Consider the following 18,820-nt stretch of genomic DNA (forward strand, 5'->3'; position numbering starts at 1 on the left):
CTTGGTTAGAGAGGGGTGCCTTGCTTAGAAGGGAGGAGGATGGTGGTGTCTGACCTGTCTCAGGTTGGGAGCCCTTCAGGGGAGCTGTGGGTGGTGGTGGCCAGACCTGCTGTGCTTTAGCAGGTCCAGGGCTCCTAGGTGAGTCCCGGCTCTGTCAGTAATGGCAGGGCTTGGTTTTTGAGTAGTAAATGAGCTTGGAGTGCCAGGGGCTCAGACCCATCACACGGGGCCATCACAGACATGTGTCCACACCACTGAAATAAAATACTCCCCTCAGAGCAGAAAATGGCTGGCTTAATCAGTACTGGCTTGATTAAAAAGCCTACTCCGCTGCATTATGCTTGCTACCAGTTGGGGGGTGTGTTTTTTTTTTTTTAAATTGCATTGAGGAAGGCAGGGACAGTAGTAAAGATACTGAGACACCCCAGAGAAGGATGGTCTTCAGGCAGGTAACACTTTAAAAACTGGCTTTGTTAGCAAGAGCAGAACGAGATGCTCAAAAAAGCAACTTCTTCAGAATGTAACTGACCTTTGTCACACCTTTTTTTCTTCTTTGTAGCTTGAGTGAGGTAAAAGTGTTGCAGTACATCTAGTAGAAGGTGATTTTTGCATCATTAAAGCTGAGGAGTCTGATGACACAAGATGGAGGTGGCATAGGACACCCCCTCAGGAGCTAGGTGCAGCCTAAAGCTTTGTATGCGGTGAAGTGATGGTTCCACCACATCAGCACTCCAAACCCAAGCAGCATGGCCTGAAAGGAACAACTCATCCTTTCTCTGCTTTCAGCTAAGCCCTTTAGCATGTATACACTTCATGCATTTACCTTTCCCTGTGTAAGTCTACAACAACCACAAAGCAGGAGCATTACTTGGCCCCTCAGCAGCCAGAGATCTCTCTTAACTTCTAAAAAACTAGAATCAAGTACTCCAGCATGAGCTTTTCCAACTGCTGAGCAGTCCTTTTATTGGAAAAAAACAAACCAAAACAGTACAAAAGTACACGGTCCCTGCTCCACCCCCAGAGGCTGCTCCGCCCCACTGCCGGGGTGGTGGGGGGTTAAGCCGTGTGCGTTAGCTGCTGCATCACCAGGGCACAGAGGCTCACCAGCTGCAGGTATTCATCTGCACCATCTGCCAAGCATTTGTCCACTTCCTGCAAAGAGAAGAGAAGGTAGAGCCCGTTTAAATAGCCGGGGAAGGCGGCCTTGCTGGTCTCCATCTCCTTCAGGTGGCCAAGGGGTGGAGATCACATCCAGGGAAGGATGCGCCATTTGCTCTGCAACTGACTGCTGGGAGCATCGCTGCACGTCATCGACACCACCTGCCTTTCTCCAGTGAATTTAGCAAAACTTCCCACACAGCCATCTAGTCTTTTTGGTCAAAATTTAGCAAGTTAGTTCATTCTTTGTTTGAAAAGGCCTATTTTATACACCAGAACAACAACTTGCATTTTGCAGCTCCTAATTCTTTTTTCAGTGCTGACTTAATCTCATCTTTATTCTCCCTCCCACCTTTTATTAAAACACACCCAACCAAACCCACAAACCTCTTGCCTGAGTCCCATTCCCATTACAACAATATAATGTAGCTAATAATTCACTCATCTAAATAGGATTTCAGTTCCTTCTCATGGAATTTATCAGGACAAAAATTCAGGTTCTACCAAAGAAACTTCCAAAACTAAAATCATGTACACTTCTCGGGAGAGAAAATGTGTAAAGAAAATTAATCAGTGGAGATGGGTATTGGTGGTTTGTTTTTTCTAACTCGAGCTACAAACTTACTGCAAGTTTCTCGACTATGACAGATTTCTGCTTGTCACTGTAATCTTCGCTCTCAACAACAGTATCATGCAGCTGGTTCACAAGCTGAGCAACAGCGTACCCTTCATTTATGACATTCTGTGTCAGGGAGAGAGGAAAATGGAAATAATTCAGCAGCAGAAACCCCACAAACTGGAAAACCAATCTGAAAAACTCTGTCTGAACTGAAAGACTGTCCTGATAAGTATTATGGAGCTTTTTAATTTGAGGACAAGTCAGTAGTCTGTGCACAGCCCAGCATCCTGCCTGGCAGCAACCCGAAGGGAGCACCTAGGAAAGACTGCAAGCGCATGGCAATAATTTTGCCCAAATATTCTTCCAGCTTCTGACAATTTACATCTTGGGGATTTTATAAGCTAGAGACATTTTAAACATTTAATAACCTCCACTAAACCTGTCCAAACTTATTCTAAAATTGGGAAAGCTTAACATCCACAGTATCAGGTGGCAGTTTCACAGCCTTCACATTTTAAAGTGCCACCTACTCCGATTTGTTTTCTTCATCTGGTAGCTACTAGCTTCAGGCATACAGAGATCTGTAAGGCCAAAACTTTTTTAATAAAATAAAAACCATGGCAACTAAAGATAGCTTTTTTTAAAAAAAAAAAAAAAAAATCAGTAGTGCCCAGTTACAAAAATGGCAAGTAGTGAGCACAGTAGGCCATGAAGCCATTTAGGCAGACAGCAGTTCATAAAAATAGAAGAAGAGTTGTTGCAACCTTATTTTTCTGTACATCAAAATATACACCCATGCTTTACAGAAGTACGCATTCAAATTGTGTCAATTGAGTATCAAGCGCTAATATTTGAAACAAAACCCCACGATGAAGTACCTACTCCAGAAACTGGAGAACAGTTCCAAACTATTACGTTAGATTAGATCACGGTTTGAGGAAAGACTGCTCCAGCTCCAAGGATTTAGAAAATCTGTATCATCACTTCTTAAGATCAACGCGTTTTCAGACATCCTGGTAAGTAAACGTGAAAGTGTAAGGCAGTGACATCTGCACAGATCCTTGCACAGCAACTCTTAAGATCTGCTGCAAGTTTACCAGAGAAAAAATTCCAGACTCAAAACCAGAGGTCCTGCCAAAACTATCCGATGAGGCTCAGCCAAATAAAAAGCAGGAGGCCAACCGATAATGGCTTTTTTTTTTTTTTTTTCCATACAGGCATGGGACGTTTCACTGGAAGAAAGAATGGGATTTCAAATCCAGTTCAGGACCACCTGAGCCTCCTTTAAACTCATGAGATTTGGAATTTCCCAGTCTTCAAAGAGAGTAAGAACCTTTTCTGTATCAAAGAAAATAAATCCACATCTGTAAACCAGCAGCTTGTGCCTCCACCAGCAAGATCTATTTTAAGCCACTGCAGTTTGTACAACAAACTTAATCGCTAGTGTAATGTAAGATTAACATGAAATATTTTAAAACTGAGACTTACTACAGCTTTATTCAGATACTTCTTATCTAACACAGCTTCTGTGTAACAAAGAAGGTGACTAAGTCCGGTCCATTGAAGACACAGTTCTAAAGGCCTGATGAGCAGAAGCATCTTGCTAAGAGTTCCTACTCTGCCTAGTTCAGCCCGACAGCTCCACACGTCATCAGTTTAACTCAGGAGAACGCCAGAATCACATTGGTAGGGAATCTTATTTGCAGCTTTGACAGCTCTTCCTCAGAAGGGAAAGAGCAGAGTACTAACTAGTAAGAGCCAAGCCTTCTGAAACGGGCACCCTTAACTGCCTTGAGGCCAAGCTCCGGCTGCAGCCCAGCAACAAAGGATGCACAGGGCCACGACCTAGAATGACACCCAAGCTAGAGCACTAGGAGGACTCTACCTTTGCCAGGGTTTCCAGTTTCTCAAATGAACCACTCCGGCAGACAGATAGCAGTTCGTCAATGGTTTCTTTAGGGATGACCTGTAACAAGAAGTTACATTTCTTAATTTCAACTTTGTACACTTAAAATTCAAATCGATGCTTACAGTAACAGACACAAACTGTTATGAAGCAGGCCATTGTAGCATTTCATTCCTCTGCACGCCCAGCCACTTTCAAGCAAGCATATAAAATGGACCAGCTAACTTTTAAGAGACTAGGCTAATATTTGCCCTATATTGGTGATATTAAAATAAAAACTATATAATGATAGTGAACTGTCAAAGTCACCTTCATAAATCTAACACACCATCGTTTATTCAGGACATTGACTAAGTGGAGGACCTACTTCAGCAATTAGATCAGCCAACGCTCTCTGTACTGTTCTACACCAAAGCAAAACAGCAAACCAATTTTCTCTCCAGTGATGCACCAGGGATATACAAGAAAAAGCCCAATGCAACAAGATCACATGATAAATCAGAAGGAAAAAACCCGACAGATGCCATGATTTAGCTCTGAGCTGGGAGACACTGCCCACATTCTCCCCTCTACTCATTGTCATTCCTGACAGTAGAGTGTCTGGACAGTTCAGTTTCAAAGCTTCTTTACCAACCTTTTGCACTAAGGTCACTCAAGGGCCACAAAAGTTATGTACAACCAAGAACCTGAAGTCGTTCTGAAGATGTAAAGTTGGGTTCCTTTGGTTTAAACAAGCATTTATTGAATGATGGAATTTCATGCTTGTCTTTCCTATCGTTACAGTCAACCTCTTCCAGGTTTCTTAGAAACTGTGATTTATTTGTAAGTGAAACACAGCTCTTTTCTACAGTTAGATACACAAAACTGTACGACTTCACTGAGAAAATTGTTTAAAACTGATCTGTAAAACATGGACAGTAGCAATTGGCTCTGGTTCCACCAAAGTGAAATCATCACAACCCTTACAATTGGGTACGATGGTAGCACCTTCAAGAGAAGTGTGTCCATCATTAAAGCCCATTTATTTTTCAGCTCCTCAGCTCCTAATCTCACATTTCTTTCTTTCTTTAGGGGGTGTTTTGTTGCTATAGGAACACCTTCACACAAGTTTCACTAAATGTATTTCCTCTCAGGTTTCTCCTGTCCCTGTCAGTATTATCTATGTCATTGTAGAAGAAATCACTGCTATTTTGTTAATAAGCAAGACCCACACAGATCCTTGAGGAGACACTGTCACTGTCAACGTTGAAAACGAGCTGCTACTGAAAGTCATTCCTCTATGGTGTTTCCAAACCATACTTTACAATTGTCTATATTTTTATACACACACATATATACCAAAAAGCCATTCTAGTCTACTGTCCCACAAAAGGCAATACATTTTCCATTCATGGGTAGAGTATTTCAACTTCAGTTTGAATTATAAGACTATTTTACAGTTTTCTTTGACATACAGGATAAGTTTCTAGCAACTTGCTATGTAATAAGTGTACAGAATCACACAGTCTTTAAAATTCTAGTACCATACTGCAATACTCATGTATGAAACAACTTTTTTAAATCAAACTGTGAGCAAAGGTAGATACAGATAGCAAGTAGACTTGCTACGTAAATGTTTTTCAGACTAGTTACAGGAGAAACTGTGAAGCATAGCTTACCCCAGCAATTTCAGTGACTATCTTGCCTGTGATCTCTTTCCCACCCATTAGGCGAGTGGCACTTTGAAGAAAAGTAATTGCTTTTCTTAAGTCCCCTTCTGACACTTTAACAAGGTATGATACTGCCTGAAAAATAATGTCAGGAAATGCAAAGTTATATTTCACTGTTGATTAGAATCCACTATACTTTATCAGCACATTGATTTTAAAACATCAGGTAGTGCCTAAAGCAGATTGTCGCAGACAGGCACAATACACAAGTTAACACAACCTCTCTACTAACACAAATGTGTGCTGGCAATTTCAAAATGAAAAATGGTTTAATGCAAGTATGCTCAGCACAGAACAAAACACCTACAGTTTTGCTTCACTTTTCCCTGGTGAACATTTCTTTGGTTTTAGGAAGTATCAAAATTCATCCTATCTATGGAAGGAGATTAATATCTAAATGAGTTTGTATATTGTATTTAATACACTTGAGCAGTCTGGAAAAGTATCACAACTTAGCCCCTTTCACTGCAATGCAATTATGCACTGGAATAAGCAAAAAAACCCCAGGGCAACCATGAAGTTACCTCACTACTGATTTTCACATGTTCCTTCTCAGAAACGTCCAATAGCCTCTGCTGTTGGATTTTGTCTGACAAAGGCTTGAAGCGGAATTTGGAGCATCGAGATGTTAAAGGTTCAATTATTCTGAAAAGTAGAAAGGTAAGTTTTTGGTAACTGAATGCATGGGTTAAATTCTTCCAGACAAAGCTAACAAGGCAGAAAAGGGCAATGTAACCTTAAAACTGCAACATTTAAAGAATAAAAGTGGAAACCTAAACACTGTCTTCAGACTTGCATTCCCATAGCTACGTCTCTTAACTGAAAACTACGAAAAGTAGGTATCAACCTCTTGGGGAAGTTGGGGGGAGATAAAACAAAAAAGCAACAAAAAAAAAAAAGATATCACAGTACAGAAAGAGCAACAAGTCCAAATAAGCAACAAATTCCATACATACCTGCTGATGTAATTACAAATAAGGCAGAAGCGTGTTGTTTTAGATTCTTTTTCCATTGTCCGTCGTAAGGCTGACTGGGCTGCTGAAGTCATTGAGTCTGCTTCATCCAGGATTACAATTTTAAAAGGAGGACAAACTTTACCACTGAAAAATAAGAAATCTGTCATCTAGAGACATGCAACCTATAGACCAAGGTGGGGTGGGGGGGAAAATCATTGCAAATAGCAAGTCATATTTTACTTAACTATTTATACCCAATAAATAGAATGTATTCAGAGGTTCAATCTTTTTTGATTATTTTTAGATAAAGGACTAATATTTGTAATAAAGGGAGGACAGAGTTCTTACAGAAAGACCAACACTTAAATACTACAAAAGTCCTCAAAAATATGTAGTCTTGCTTTAGGTTTCTTCTTTTAATAACTAATGCAGATGTTTTTACAGGCCTCCCAATTCAAAGACTTCAAAGAACACTGCAACAGACTAATTTCAGTACACACTTATTTCTTGCCAGATAGAAGCTGCATGCCAGGACTTCCTGCTGCTTTCCAGTTTTTTTCACACATACAGCTTCACCTGCATGAGGCTTCTCACCACCTAACCCCAGAATCTTGTTAGCATCTTATAAACTAGCACCTCTCTTGTATGAGACGCTGCCGATTAGAGGCACTAGGGAAGTAACTTCCACCACAATACCAAAAAAAGCTTTCCTATGGCACTCAGACAGCTATCACCAAATCCAGGAAGCTTGATCTTCTGGGATTTTCCCTCTGCCTCTCTCAACAGCACTAGTAAAAGTTCCTCCCAGGTATTCAAACTCTAAACATGAAATTACATTAAGTCAAAGTTTAGCCAAAGCACTGTGTGTTGCAAACTTCCGGGCAGTGCTGACCCATCATTTATATTAGAATTATCAAGTTAACCTATACAAAACCAACCACATGCTTTGTCCTAAGTGAGAGGGGTCTGATCCAGCACTTACTCTGAACAGCTTCCAGATGCAGTTAGTTGAGCAAAAGCCTTCACTTTTTCCCGAATCACTTGTATTCCTCGTTCATCAGAAGCATTTAACTCAAGGACTCTTTGCCGGAATAATTCAGGCCTGCAAAATTTTTATTACAACATGTTAGCTGCTAACTCTTGTAATGATATATTACAAAGTATAACGACAACCCTTCTGGCCTCTTTGACTGCCAGGTATTATTATAAATAATTTTATTATTTTTTTATAACATCAAACCACATTCTCATCAGTTTTTTGCTTACGGGTCACTGGATGCACTGCTCAAAAAAACTCCCAAGTGCTACAAGTGAGTTGATGAACACAGACATGATGAATTTTAGTCCAACTCCCAGTATTACTTCTAGACACAATTCAATAGCGCATAACGGAAAGATCACAATTCAGATATTTTATGAAGTACTTTGAGATCTAGGTGTAGCTAACTTAAAATTGGAATTCCTTTACAAAGTTCAGGAAGACATATGCAAGCCATTTTTTTTCATGCTTTTGCTACAGGGTTACATGGCTGCTAGCCTGAAGTGGTTTAGGTCTATACCGGTAACTGAAATCAATTACTTGTGACAGGACAAATGAGAAAGAAATCTCATGCTACATCTGAATTAGAACGTGAAGATATTCCTGAAAAAGACCTAGAAATTACATAAGAACAGGCAATGACCAGAGGCACTCTGTCACATGTTTAGAAGACGTGATAGTCAATTGCACCAAAGCAACTTGATTCCAGCTTACCCAAACAGTTCTCTAGCAGCTGCTAAAATAGTGGAAGTCTTTCCAGTTCCAGGTGGGCCATAGAACAACAGATTGGGAAGCTGAAACACAAGGCACTATTTTCAAAAAAAGCAAATAAACAAACCACACCACAAACAGGAAAACCTACTGAAAATCTGAGCACCTAATAGAACAAAGTATCTACTCCTCCTAGTAAATAATATAAAGTCTTTCAGGCCTAGGTCATTGCACATAGCGCTCTAAAAAAGTAGGACAAACAGTTGCTGTTTATAACACAGCATGAACAAGCTGTTATTTAGTGGCACCATCACGTGTTGTATCAAAATTGATACTTCAATTTATATTTTATTCTGATATATTCACTCCAGGTCATGTCTGAGGTCACTAAAGCCTACAGAACTTATTGTTATGACTGCAGCGACATGTAAATTTATCCAAGAATGCCAATCAAATAGTCCGGATAATACTAGCAGTGCACCTGTCACACAACCTGTCACAGGTTTACTATCCCTTACTTTCTCAGCTCCCCAGATTGCCTTTTCAAGCCACGCTGAGAATTCTGTGCTGCCATTAACTCCACTGCAGTAAGTACAAGGGAGCTTGTGAATGCCTGCACTGTACTGCAGCCAGTGCAATGCAGACACAGCCTAACGCTAATCAGAGAGATGCTTGCAACAACTGACTGGCAAACTTCCACATCCATCCAAGAATTTTTCAAAAGGAGGAGACCAGTGCCATTTCTTAAAAAGATTAGGTTAACTGATCTTTCAAATAATTTAATTAATAACCTCAGCAGGAAAAATATGAATGTATTAAAGAAACATGCTGACACAGGAAGATCAAAGCAGCACAATGAAGACTGCAGTAATAATTACAGAATGACATATAGCAGCACAAAACATAAAATCTCACAATTTGAGAATACAACTGCATATCTGCTAGATCTCTGGAATTAACCAGCTGGAATAAAATGAAAACTGACTTTGTTTTGTCTGTCGGTCAGAGGAACAGTACAAGCTTGTGTAACATGATTGTCCTAGGACATGCGCTTTCAATACAGATGGAAAATCATTAATACTAACAGGGGGCTAACAAGACTTCACCTGGAAAGCTACATACAGTTCAGGTCATCCTTAGCCAAAGATAGTGAATCCAAACTGGGAAAGGTGACCAAAGGAGTGAAGAGTCTATCTTATGAGAAGTGACTTTTTGTGAAGAGTTTGATTTAGTTAGCTCAGCAGAACAGAAGCAGAGACGGAATATCACTGATCTCCATAAACATATCCGAGCAACACAGGGACAATGAACAAAGTTGTCATAAACCGAATTTGTGTAAGTTAGCCATGACTAAATTTTGGCTGACATCAAAAAGCTTTCTAATTAGCACAGGAGTGATAGCTTTCTATACTACTATTTCAAGTAATCCTTCCTACAAACTATCAGGCTGCACTTTAAAACTGCTGCCTTTGACAGCAGGGGATGTTCCAGCCCTAGAACAAGAATTCAAGAGTCCCCTCCGATCGATAGCAAAAAGACAAACTTCTCAGTCTGACTTGATTTCCAGCCCTTAATAAAGGTTCTATATTTAAAGAGTCAACTAAAATTAGGTTAGAGAATTTTGTGCTGAATATAGCAAGCAATGCAGACAGAATGGGAACAGCAAAACCAAAGACATCCAAAGAGCAGAGAAAAATGCATGAGTAGGTAATCCACAATCAGAAAGTGAAATAGAGACAGCCCAGTTTGGTAACAAACATCCCATTTTAAGAACTAGGGCAAGACACAGAGAACAGACTCAACTGTGTATATTCTGTAAAAGTACAGACAGAAGAATTTCAACCTTCAATCAACTTACTGTAAATAAATCCATTTCAAATTTTGCTTGTTCTTTCTGTCAATCATTTGTTGCTTGTTTCCCTAATTACTAAAAAGCAAATGGCATCCAGTACTAACAGAGCTTTTTTCTAGTTTAATTAGATACCACAACATTGTTATCCCCCCTCTATCTTTTGGGAAAACTCCAGGGAGAGGAAATGTTTACTGAATGACAGCAGAAAATCAACAACCATGTTAGGTTAGCACACTGGAAGGGTAGACATTTTTGTGGAGATACATGATTTCATGCCTCTGTGCTAATTCTACTAGTTCTCAAAACAAGCGTTAGCAGTAAAAAGTTATAAGAATCTGTTTCCTAATTCCATTAAACCCATACTTTACTACTGTTTCTGTTTCAACCTCATTTATGCTTGTTTCTCACTGAAGTTATCACCAGCATTTACACTACTTTTTCACCAAGCACAAACTAATCCTTTATGTAACTGTGGCAGTATTTTTAAACAGACTGCAACCCGATCCGGTTATCCATTTTTCCATGCTTGCCAGGGGTAAGCAGAATACCTGCAGGCACCACATGCTTATGGGAAAGTTACCACATAAACTTCTAGAAAAGGAGTGGGGTTTGCAGTTTAAGTACAAGTGAAGATGTAAACTGCAATGATAATCCTATACCTAACTTTTCAGGTATTAGGATATCATCAAGTAAATGAAAATTCAAGAATACTATGACACTTGTCATTTTCTTTGCAAAAAGCAACAACAAATCAACAGTTCTGGCAGACAGAAATCAACTTTTCCAGTTCAAAACAACCTGGACTCTGTCTTCACAGTTTATAACAAGACAGATGCTTGCTATTACAGATGGAGATATATCAGGGACTTCAAAGTTCTGCTCCATTTAGAAGCTCCCAAACCAAGGCCCACAAATACAAGCCAATCAACAAAGGACCTGCTCTCCATTTTCAACACTAAGGTTTAAATAAAGCATATTACACAAACCTACAGCGTTGTCACAGCTGTTCCTTTGATCTCATCAGATCTCCAAATTCAGTAAGAAGTTCTGAAATAAGTACCAGCCACCTCAGAGTTTAAATTATACTTTTGCATTTTTGACAGAATGAGACGTTTCAAGAGAATGTCCAAATCTTAAAAGCACTAAATATTTTAAAGTACTTGCATGATTTTGTTCTCAAATGCCTTGCTGAGTTTGGGTAGCTGTGGAAAAATACGAAGCCTGTAACCATAAGCAGAAGCTAAAAATTTGTCTTTTTAACTCAGGAGGCAGACAGTCAACACAAGTGTACTAGGTTCATGATCCGAGAAACATTGCTGATCCAGAAGCTGTAAGGTTTTAAATATCTGTTGCTCAAAATAGAACTTCACAACTGATCACCTAAGCGATGTTACACGACTGATATGTCCAGACAGAATAGGTGACCGCACCTCATTTCTCCTTAGTGGTTAGTATTTCCTTACTAATTACCTAAACTCTAAAAATACTATAATGTAGCAGCATTGATCTTGAAATCTAGATTTCTATGGCTACAACATTACATAACAAGGTCACATTGCAACAGCATTCTCACAGTAAACTGAATCTGGAGACATGACCTAAAGTAAGAAATTACACAAATCTTTCCCAGTTCTGTCATACCAGGTTCATTTTGCCTCCCTAATCTCAAACAAATAAGGTACTTGTGCTTTTGCAAGTTCTGATTAAATTAATATGAGTCTATTTCTATCTGAAGATATTAGTCAAAATCAGAACTGCACAACAAATTGTCTCAAGATAAAATTTTCAAATACCAAAGGCTACCCGTGCATATTGCACATCACACGCACAAGTGAAAATCTTCTTGCATTAAATTCTGAAAGGTCCACCTCAACTCTTGGTGAGCAGCCAGCCGTATCACAAATGTCATTTTCAGAACATCCTTACCAACCACTTCAGCTGGCATTAGCAGTCCATGAAGACAGAAACAGCTTTTGCAGCACAAGAATGACCCTTTAGGTGAAACATGGAGCACAAAAAGTCTCAGCATGTACAAAGGAAAAAGCTGTCCAGACTTACAAACATTTCTTGGCCACCTACTTTACCTCTCCCTTCAGTCCCTCCACCTTCCTATCACCTGATTTGGAGAAAGTAACTGTCATTCATACTGAATATTTACTACATTTTTACACAAAAGCAAATGCAAGTGTAAACAAAAGCAACTGAAAATGCTCTGCTCATTCTCTTTTAAATTCTTAGGTCACAGAAGCCAACGCTGCAGTGAAGTTAGTGCAACTATCACACTTACCTTTTTAAAGCCACGGAGGCTTACGTGGAAACTTTAACCCCAAAAGCTGAGGGTCACTAACTCTCTAAGTAGTAGACTTGGCACTTATAACTTAAATTTCCCTCATTATCAAACAGTACGTTTGTTTTAATGTTCAGCAGTTTCACAGAAGCACTGACAGATCACTAGAACTATTTTGGAATGACTGGCAAGCCAGACTTCTCTATGAAGGAAAAATTTCCCTTCTCCTCTTAAACACATATGTCAAAATTACTAGCTGAATAGCAGTGTAGAGACAACAATTTCCAGGTTTCAAGCAACAGGAAGTTTACCAATTGAGCTTTTCCAGAAAAATTCCAAACAGCATCACAAAGCTGACAATTTTACAATGTCTAGAGGGCTGGAAACATCAGAAATTTTACATGTATATCACAACATACTATGAGGAAGTCACTTAGCTTGTTCGTAAAGTACCACTGTAAAAATGATCACTGCAGAGTTAGAAAAGAGAAGTTTTCGTTACCACTGGCAGAAGTTTCTCCCTAAACATACTGTACTGGGTAGACATTATCATTACACTCACATCAGCACCTTCCAAGGACTTTTTCAGTACAGCAACAACTTCATCCTGGAAGGCGACTTCATCCACGTTTTTGGGGCGACTGAATAAAAATACATTAAATGACAATTTATTAGTTAACAAAGTTTCAGAAAAAAATTAAATTGAGAAAAACAGCATTTCTCTTTCTGATTACATTAGGTACTGAAGAATTACAGCAAATCTTGTAGCTGAAGTCAAAATCATAACAGGAAATCTGTCTAATGCCTCTGGTCTGTATTACTGAAGTGATGTAATTTCTCAGGAAGCTGTTTGTCTATCTCTATTGTAAACACCTGCCTGAGCTGTTTTAGAAGCAGAACTGTGTTGCAGACTGCAATACACCCTGCAAGCTGATAAAAGCTTTTCAAAAATGAAGCATTTAATGCACTTCTGCGCCGCTTGCCATGGACAATGGAGGCACGTTCTGCTCTGTAGCCCCAGCAAAGGGCTCTCATAGTAGTTCATGGTGCTGGTTCTCTCCCATAAGAAAAAAAGCTAAAGCTCTCCTCCCAGGTGGAGACACCTACAGCTGCAACCCCCTTTGCCAGACATCCACCCCCCCTGCCAAGCACCCCTTCCAGAGCCAACCCCCCCGCCACGACCAGCCACTGTCACCCCGGCCAGCGACCCCACTGCCCAAGAAAGACCCTTACTACTTCTCCACCCAGGGGATGGGCCTGGGCCTCCTGCCCTCCCCGCTGCTCCCTGCTGCACCCCTCTCCTTGGCAGCCACCGGTTTGGTGCTGATCGAAGACGGGCCTTTGAGAAAGGCCTGCATGGCGCCGGCTGGGCTGGGCAGGGCTGGGCCGAATCCGGCCCGGCCGTCACCGACACCTCACAGGCTCCGAGCCCCGGCCCGGCCGTCACCGTCACCGACACCTCACAGGCTCGAGCCCCGGCCCGGCCGCTAGGCCGCAGGGCACGCAGGCAGCCCCGCCGCACGGTCCCCACAGACCCCACCACCCCTTCCCGCCGCCGGCCGCGGGTGAGGCCACTTCCGCCCGCCGCGGGCCAATCACAGAGCGCGGCCCCGCCGCGGGGGCGGCCGCTAACGTCGCGCCAAGGGGCCGAGGGCCGCGCTCTGCGCATGCGCCGCGCTCTGAGGCGGGCGGCGGGCAGCGGGCGGCGGGTCCGGGCGGTGGCGGTACCTCAGGGCGCCATGGCGCGCCCCGCCTCAGGGCGGTGCCGGGTGGTCGGCGCCAGCACCTCGCCATCCCCCGCGAGTGCCCGTACCGCAACAAATAGTGGGAAAAAAAGAAAGAAAAAAAAGGCGAGGTGCAAAAGCAGCGCCGAAAGCAAAGTGGAGGAGGGGCCTCTCCTGTCAGGAGGTGGGAGCCGGTGCGGCCCTGCGGCAGGGCCGGCTGAGGTGCGTCCTGGGGGCCTGTGGAAGCGAATCCCAGGAAAGCCGGAGCCCGCGGCCGGCCTGCCCTGCCCCGGCTGCCGCCGGCGGCGTGTGGCTGCACGGCCGGGGGGGCTGCCCCGTGGCCGGGCGAGCAGCTCCCCCAGGCGTGCAGGCGTGGGGCTGGTGGTGCAAAAGCTACCAGCGACGCGAAAGTGAATCTTTTTGTTTTCCCATTACTTCTAATAATATCCATTACGGTAAAGGCAGGAAAAAAATGAGGCGTGTGATTGATGTGACAGTTCCCTTTAAATGACAAAAAAGCATCCTAGTAGATTTGGCAGTCGTGATGCACGCCCACATTTTTATGAGCTGGTTAGCTACAGCTCGTGCTCCCAATGATGTACCGGCTTTGTGGATAAAAATATGGAAGTAATTCTGTGGCCAGCAGCTGTATATTGTATGGTTGCAAATGTTTTGCTTTACTGTTTCCCCTTGGCTGCTCCCTGCCATGAGGCACAGCCGGAGTGACCTGGGCAGCCACGGTAGTGATCACCCAAAATAGAACCTGGGCAAGGGAAAAGAGTAGATTGGAAATGGTCTCTATGGCAACAGATGAACAGTCTTTGGAAAAGGAGATGCAGGAAAGAATTTAGGCTGAAAATATCTCGTTCTATCAGTGAGACACCTGTAATCCTCATCTGGACAATTTTTAAATGAACTGTTTCATCTGGCATTCTGCTCTTGAAGCATGACATTCAGATCATAGCCTTAGCAGCAAGAAATGCCCACACGTATATTTAGTAAAGCTGTCTTGTTCTAGATGAAAATGCAACACTATTTTTTTTCCCTGCTGTGGTTATATTTGGTATTTCCAATTCATGGTAACTTGGAAATCAGGATGTATAAACAGCTAGAACTGATTGGTTTGCTTTCTGAAGCTGTATAAAGCCTTGTATTTTTGAAGCTTCATTCTATTTGGTGGTCTCTATTCAATCCACTTCCTTTAATGTGGCCACTTCAAATATACTTGACATTTGAGCATTTTATTAACTATGTATGAGCCTCAGGTTCAGTTCAGCAATGGAACTTCCTGTCTAGTGGATTAACTTCATAACACAACTTTTTGTTTCATTACCTTAACAAAAGTTAAAAATTCCAGAAAGGAATAATTAAACCCAAGCTCTTCTCTCTTGCTCCGTTTTTCTCTCCCTCCCCCTCAGATACACAAGGACTGAAAATTATGCTTGCTCTATCAAATTGCGTGCACTCACCATCTTAAAGTCCAACAGATCAAACTCAGTTACGATGTCCTCTCATTTGCTTGCCCTCAGTGTTTCCCATGGCAAAGACTGTTTTTCACTAGCCTTGTCAGTGCTTCTCAAATGAGGCCCATAGAAACACCTAGCCTAATGCATAGAAAGGCCAGTTTAGCTTTTAAGTGCTAGTCATTTGGTGCATGCTGGATTTGTTCTTATGCAAGACTATTTAAGACTATTTATTTTAATTGATAAAGCTATACAACCCATGATGTATTGGTATTTAAAAAACGTAGTACCCTAGAGGCAGGTGCCTCATTACTGATACTGATTGAAGGCAACCTTCTTCATTCTCGTCATAGCCAGGTCCTCCAGCCACACTTGAACCTAGGATCTCCCAAGTACCTCAGGTTTAGTTTCACAACTAGTACAAATAGATCCAGCAGCTCAGTGAATAGTCCAATACATTGGACTACTACTCACTACAGTAGAGAGAAGGTAGAAGTGGGAGCGTGTGGCAGGATGGGTAGGGAGGTGAAGACTATGTCTTTTGGTGGCAGGGCAGTTTTTTAGCAGCTTGAGCTGACCTTTTTTTTTTTTTTTTTTTTTTTTTTGGGGGGGGGGGGGAATTGGGAATTTGGGAATTGGGAAGCCTAGTCCTCTTCCTTCCAAGTCTTATGTCAGCATTTGCAGATGTACAACCATGGAATGAGGGTTCAAGAGCTCATCTGGTGGAAGAGGTGAGGAACAGTAGCATGGCACAAGAATTGATTAGGGGGAGGACATCTGTCTTTATGTTGCTCTGCCTGCTGCCCTGAAGACCTGCCTATGCCTCTATCAATCTAGACCTTCAGCTAGTTGACATTAATGCTTCCTGGGAGATGAGCTCAGGTTTTTTATGACACTGAAAGTGGACAACTGACTTCCTTAAACTACATAAAGTTTAGGAAGTAAGCTGACCCTAAAAATGACAGGATCACTGTCCAACAGCTTTGTCAAAAATTCAGGCTTTGTTTTTAAAAGAGGAAAGTGTTGAGAGAAATGAATACAATAGAAATAGGTATATATGGATTTTCTTAAAAGTTTAACAGCAAACATTTATCTAATAACTTTCAGCACTGGAAGACTTCTGTCAGAATTATGTGATCAACACAGAGCAGACTGAAACTGGCAAGTTTTCACTGTCCAAGCTGCATAAACAAAAAAAGGTTCAAAGCAAGATGGCAGGAGTGTTGAAAGTTATGAACTGGCTTTTTTTAATGAAGAGATACTAAGACAGCATTAAGCTCAGCTCAGCTCAGGAAAGAGTGACTGAAGGATATGATCACTGTATGGAAAGTTATGGCTAAGATGGATGCTTCGAATAGAGAGTTATTCATCTGTTCTCAAGGTGCAGGAACCGGAGGCCTAAAATGGAACTATCAGGCTTCAGTTTTAAAACTGAAAGAAGTGGGTTTTTTCACACAACATGTATTTAAATTGAAAATCTTGTTGCTACGAAACTTCATAGGTGTCAAAATTACAAAGATATTAAAAAAAATAAATAGATTAATGAAGAAATGGGGTATTAAATATGACCAGGAAAATGCAAACTTAAGCTCAGAAAGCCCATGAACTACAGATTGCTGCAATCTGAAAGGGAAATACTGGAGAGTGACTCTCTCTAAGTGGCCTGTTTCATACACGCTTCCTAAGGGTGTGTTAATTTTCCTAAGGACCATGTTAATGGTCTTACAGATGAGCTACTGCCCCAGTCTGTGTCAGGACAGCTGTTTTGGAGCATAGACAGTGAATAATGTAAATGATGGTGACAAAAATGTTTACAGTGGGGAAGGAAGAAAGGGAAAGGAGCAGAGAGCTTTGGTAAAACTAGTTTCTTCAGCAGCTTCTTTCCTTTCAGAATAGATGTTAGAAGCAGCTGTGTTCCTTTTCAAGTAAAGCAGCTGAAACAGCATCTGAGGCAAAACAGGTAAGGCTTTGCAAAGCTTAAGCAAGAGGCTAAGCATGAAGGCAGAGATCTAGGCATTGCCAGGGGAGCTGTGTGTTCGAGAAAAAGTATACATGCAAGTTTCGGCAGAGAAGTCTAGATTTGTCACAGGAGCTTACTGAGGACAGTGGAAAGCCAAGTACAGCCACAGAAGTACTAGCACTGTGACCCTCTTAAAAGCTAGGCAACAACACTTTTGACTGAAGTGTTCTAAAAAGAACAAAACTAAGAAAACTTTAAATATAGAGTGGTATTTTCCTTTACCACATGTTATAGAAAGGAAACAGCACTCTGTGTGCCTTCTTTGTAGGTATGCGTCAAAGAAGTGTCTGACTCATTTACCAGTTTCTTGGTCGATCACTGGCACAGGCTTCCCAGGGAAGTGATCATAGCACCAAGCCTGTCAGAGTTCAAGGACCATCTGGATGACACTCTTAGTCGTATGGTTTAGTTCTAGGTAGTCCTGCGAGGAGCAAGGAGTTGCACTCAATGATATTTACGGGTCCTTCCAACTCGAGATATTCTATGATTCTGTGATTCTTCTACTAATGGAGATGTGCTGCAGATCTGAAGTATTGCCATAACCAGCCAGAAGTGGTGACAGTTTAATTACCTTTCCTGGTTGTGCCAACAATGTTACAGTTCTTCCCAGTGAGTAATAATGCCCCAGACTTTGATATGGGATCAGACAGTCTCTAGACAAAAGTTAAGGAAGAGATATGATACCAAAATAGCTTGTCTGCAAAAGAAGGAAATTGGGAAAGTGATTATAAACTTTTCTGTTATTCCATCAGCCTGCCTTTTTTCTGGTATGAAAATGTCTTCAGATGCACTCTGTATACCAAAATGTTGTGATCTTGTTCTGGAAGGGCATCTTCCTGAAAAACAAAGAGATGGGTGAGCCTATAAAGGTTATGTAGGACTGGAAAAATGGCAATAATCAATAAAGTGAAGAAGATAGGCTAGTTTCATGGATGGATCTCATTTGGTCTTTAATAGCCCTTCAGTCAGTTGGCTGAATGTTTTTTAGTGACACAGGAAAGAGATATATAGCTACAGAAGGTGAAAAAGAAGGAAAGATTAGATTTATTTTTATATATATATATATGTATATATATATATATATTGCTGTGAGAGTTGCGCCTTCCATCTGGCCAGGCCATAGGATCTTGTAAGTATTTTTTGTTTGCAGTGTGCCATTTACTGTTTATTAAAATTGCTTATAATGCTTTGGCCTCAGCTGTTTGATTCAGGATCTAATAAATAGCTGGCGATTTGTCAGGCTGTCACTCTATGGAGAAATAAAATTATTTTGCCTGTTGGCAATCATTTCAGTAGTGGAATCATGTTCGTACAGCCGCCTGGCCCTGCTTTCTGGTGAGACCCTGGCTCATGCCTGAAATGTAAATTATCAGCCT

At 41.4% G+C, this 18,820-nt stretch overlaps 1 protein-coding gene across 2 annotated transcripts; it reads right to left on the minus strand.

Annotated features, from left to right (window-relative positions):
• Nucleotides 1-931: 931 nt before the first annotated feature.
• Nucleotides 932-13,797, minus strand: RFC4 (replication factor C subunit 4). Of its 2 annotated transcripts, XM_037406100.1 has the most exons (11): nucleotides 13,728-13,797; nucleotides 13,471-13,683; nucleotides 12,800-12,878; nucleotides 8,102-8,181; nucleotides 7,331-7,450; nucleotides 6,349-6,492; nucleotides 5,917-6,037; nucleotides 5,342-5,467; nucleotides 3,663-3,743; nucleotides 1,784-1,900; nucleotides 932-1,152 (listed from the first exon to the last, which is right to left on the minus strand). In XM_037406100.1, the coding sequence occupies exons 2-11, from the start codon at nucleotides 13,593-13,595 to the stop codon at nucleotides 1,057-1,059; spliced, it is 1,089 nt and encodes a 362-aa protein (XP_037261997.1). In that variant the 5' UTR covers nucleotides 13,596-13,683; nucleotides 13,728-13,797; the 3' UTR covers nucleotides 932-1,056. The 2 variants fall into 2 exon arrangements, with proteins under 2 accessions (XP_037261997.1, XP_037261996.1); XM_037406099.1 differs by having other exon boundaries at nucleotides 13,471-13,784.
• Between the last annotated feature and the right edge of the window lie 5,023 nt (nucleotides 13,798-18,820).

This window comes from Falco rusticolus, chromosome 13 (assembly GCF_015220075.1).
Source record: "Falco rusticolus isolate bFalRus1 chromosome 13, bFalRus1.pri, whole genome shotgun sequence".
Taxonomy (NCBI): Eukaryota; Metazoa; Chordata; class Aves; order Falconiformes; family Falconidae; genus Falco; species Falco rusticolus.

Excerpts from the sequence above, each read along its gene's own strand:
- RFC4 (XM_037406100.1), bottom strand. The coding sequence starts at position 13,595 with ATGCAGGCCTTTCTCAAAGGCCCGTCTTCGATCAGCACCAAACCGGTG. Across the intron at positions 12,879-13,470 it reads ATCCCCTGGGTGGAGAAGTA|TCGCCCCAAAAACGTGGATG; the intron begins GTAAGGGTCTTT and ends ATTTTTATTCAG. Across the intron at positions 6,493-7,330 it reads GCATCTGGAAGCTGTTCAGA|TGGTAAAGTTTGTCCTCCTT; the intron begins GTAAGTGCTGGA and ends CTTATTTTTCAG.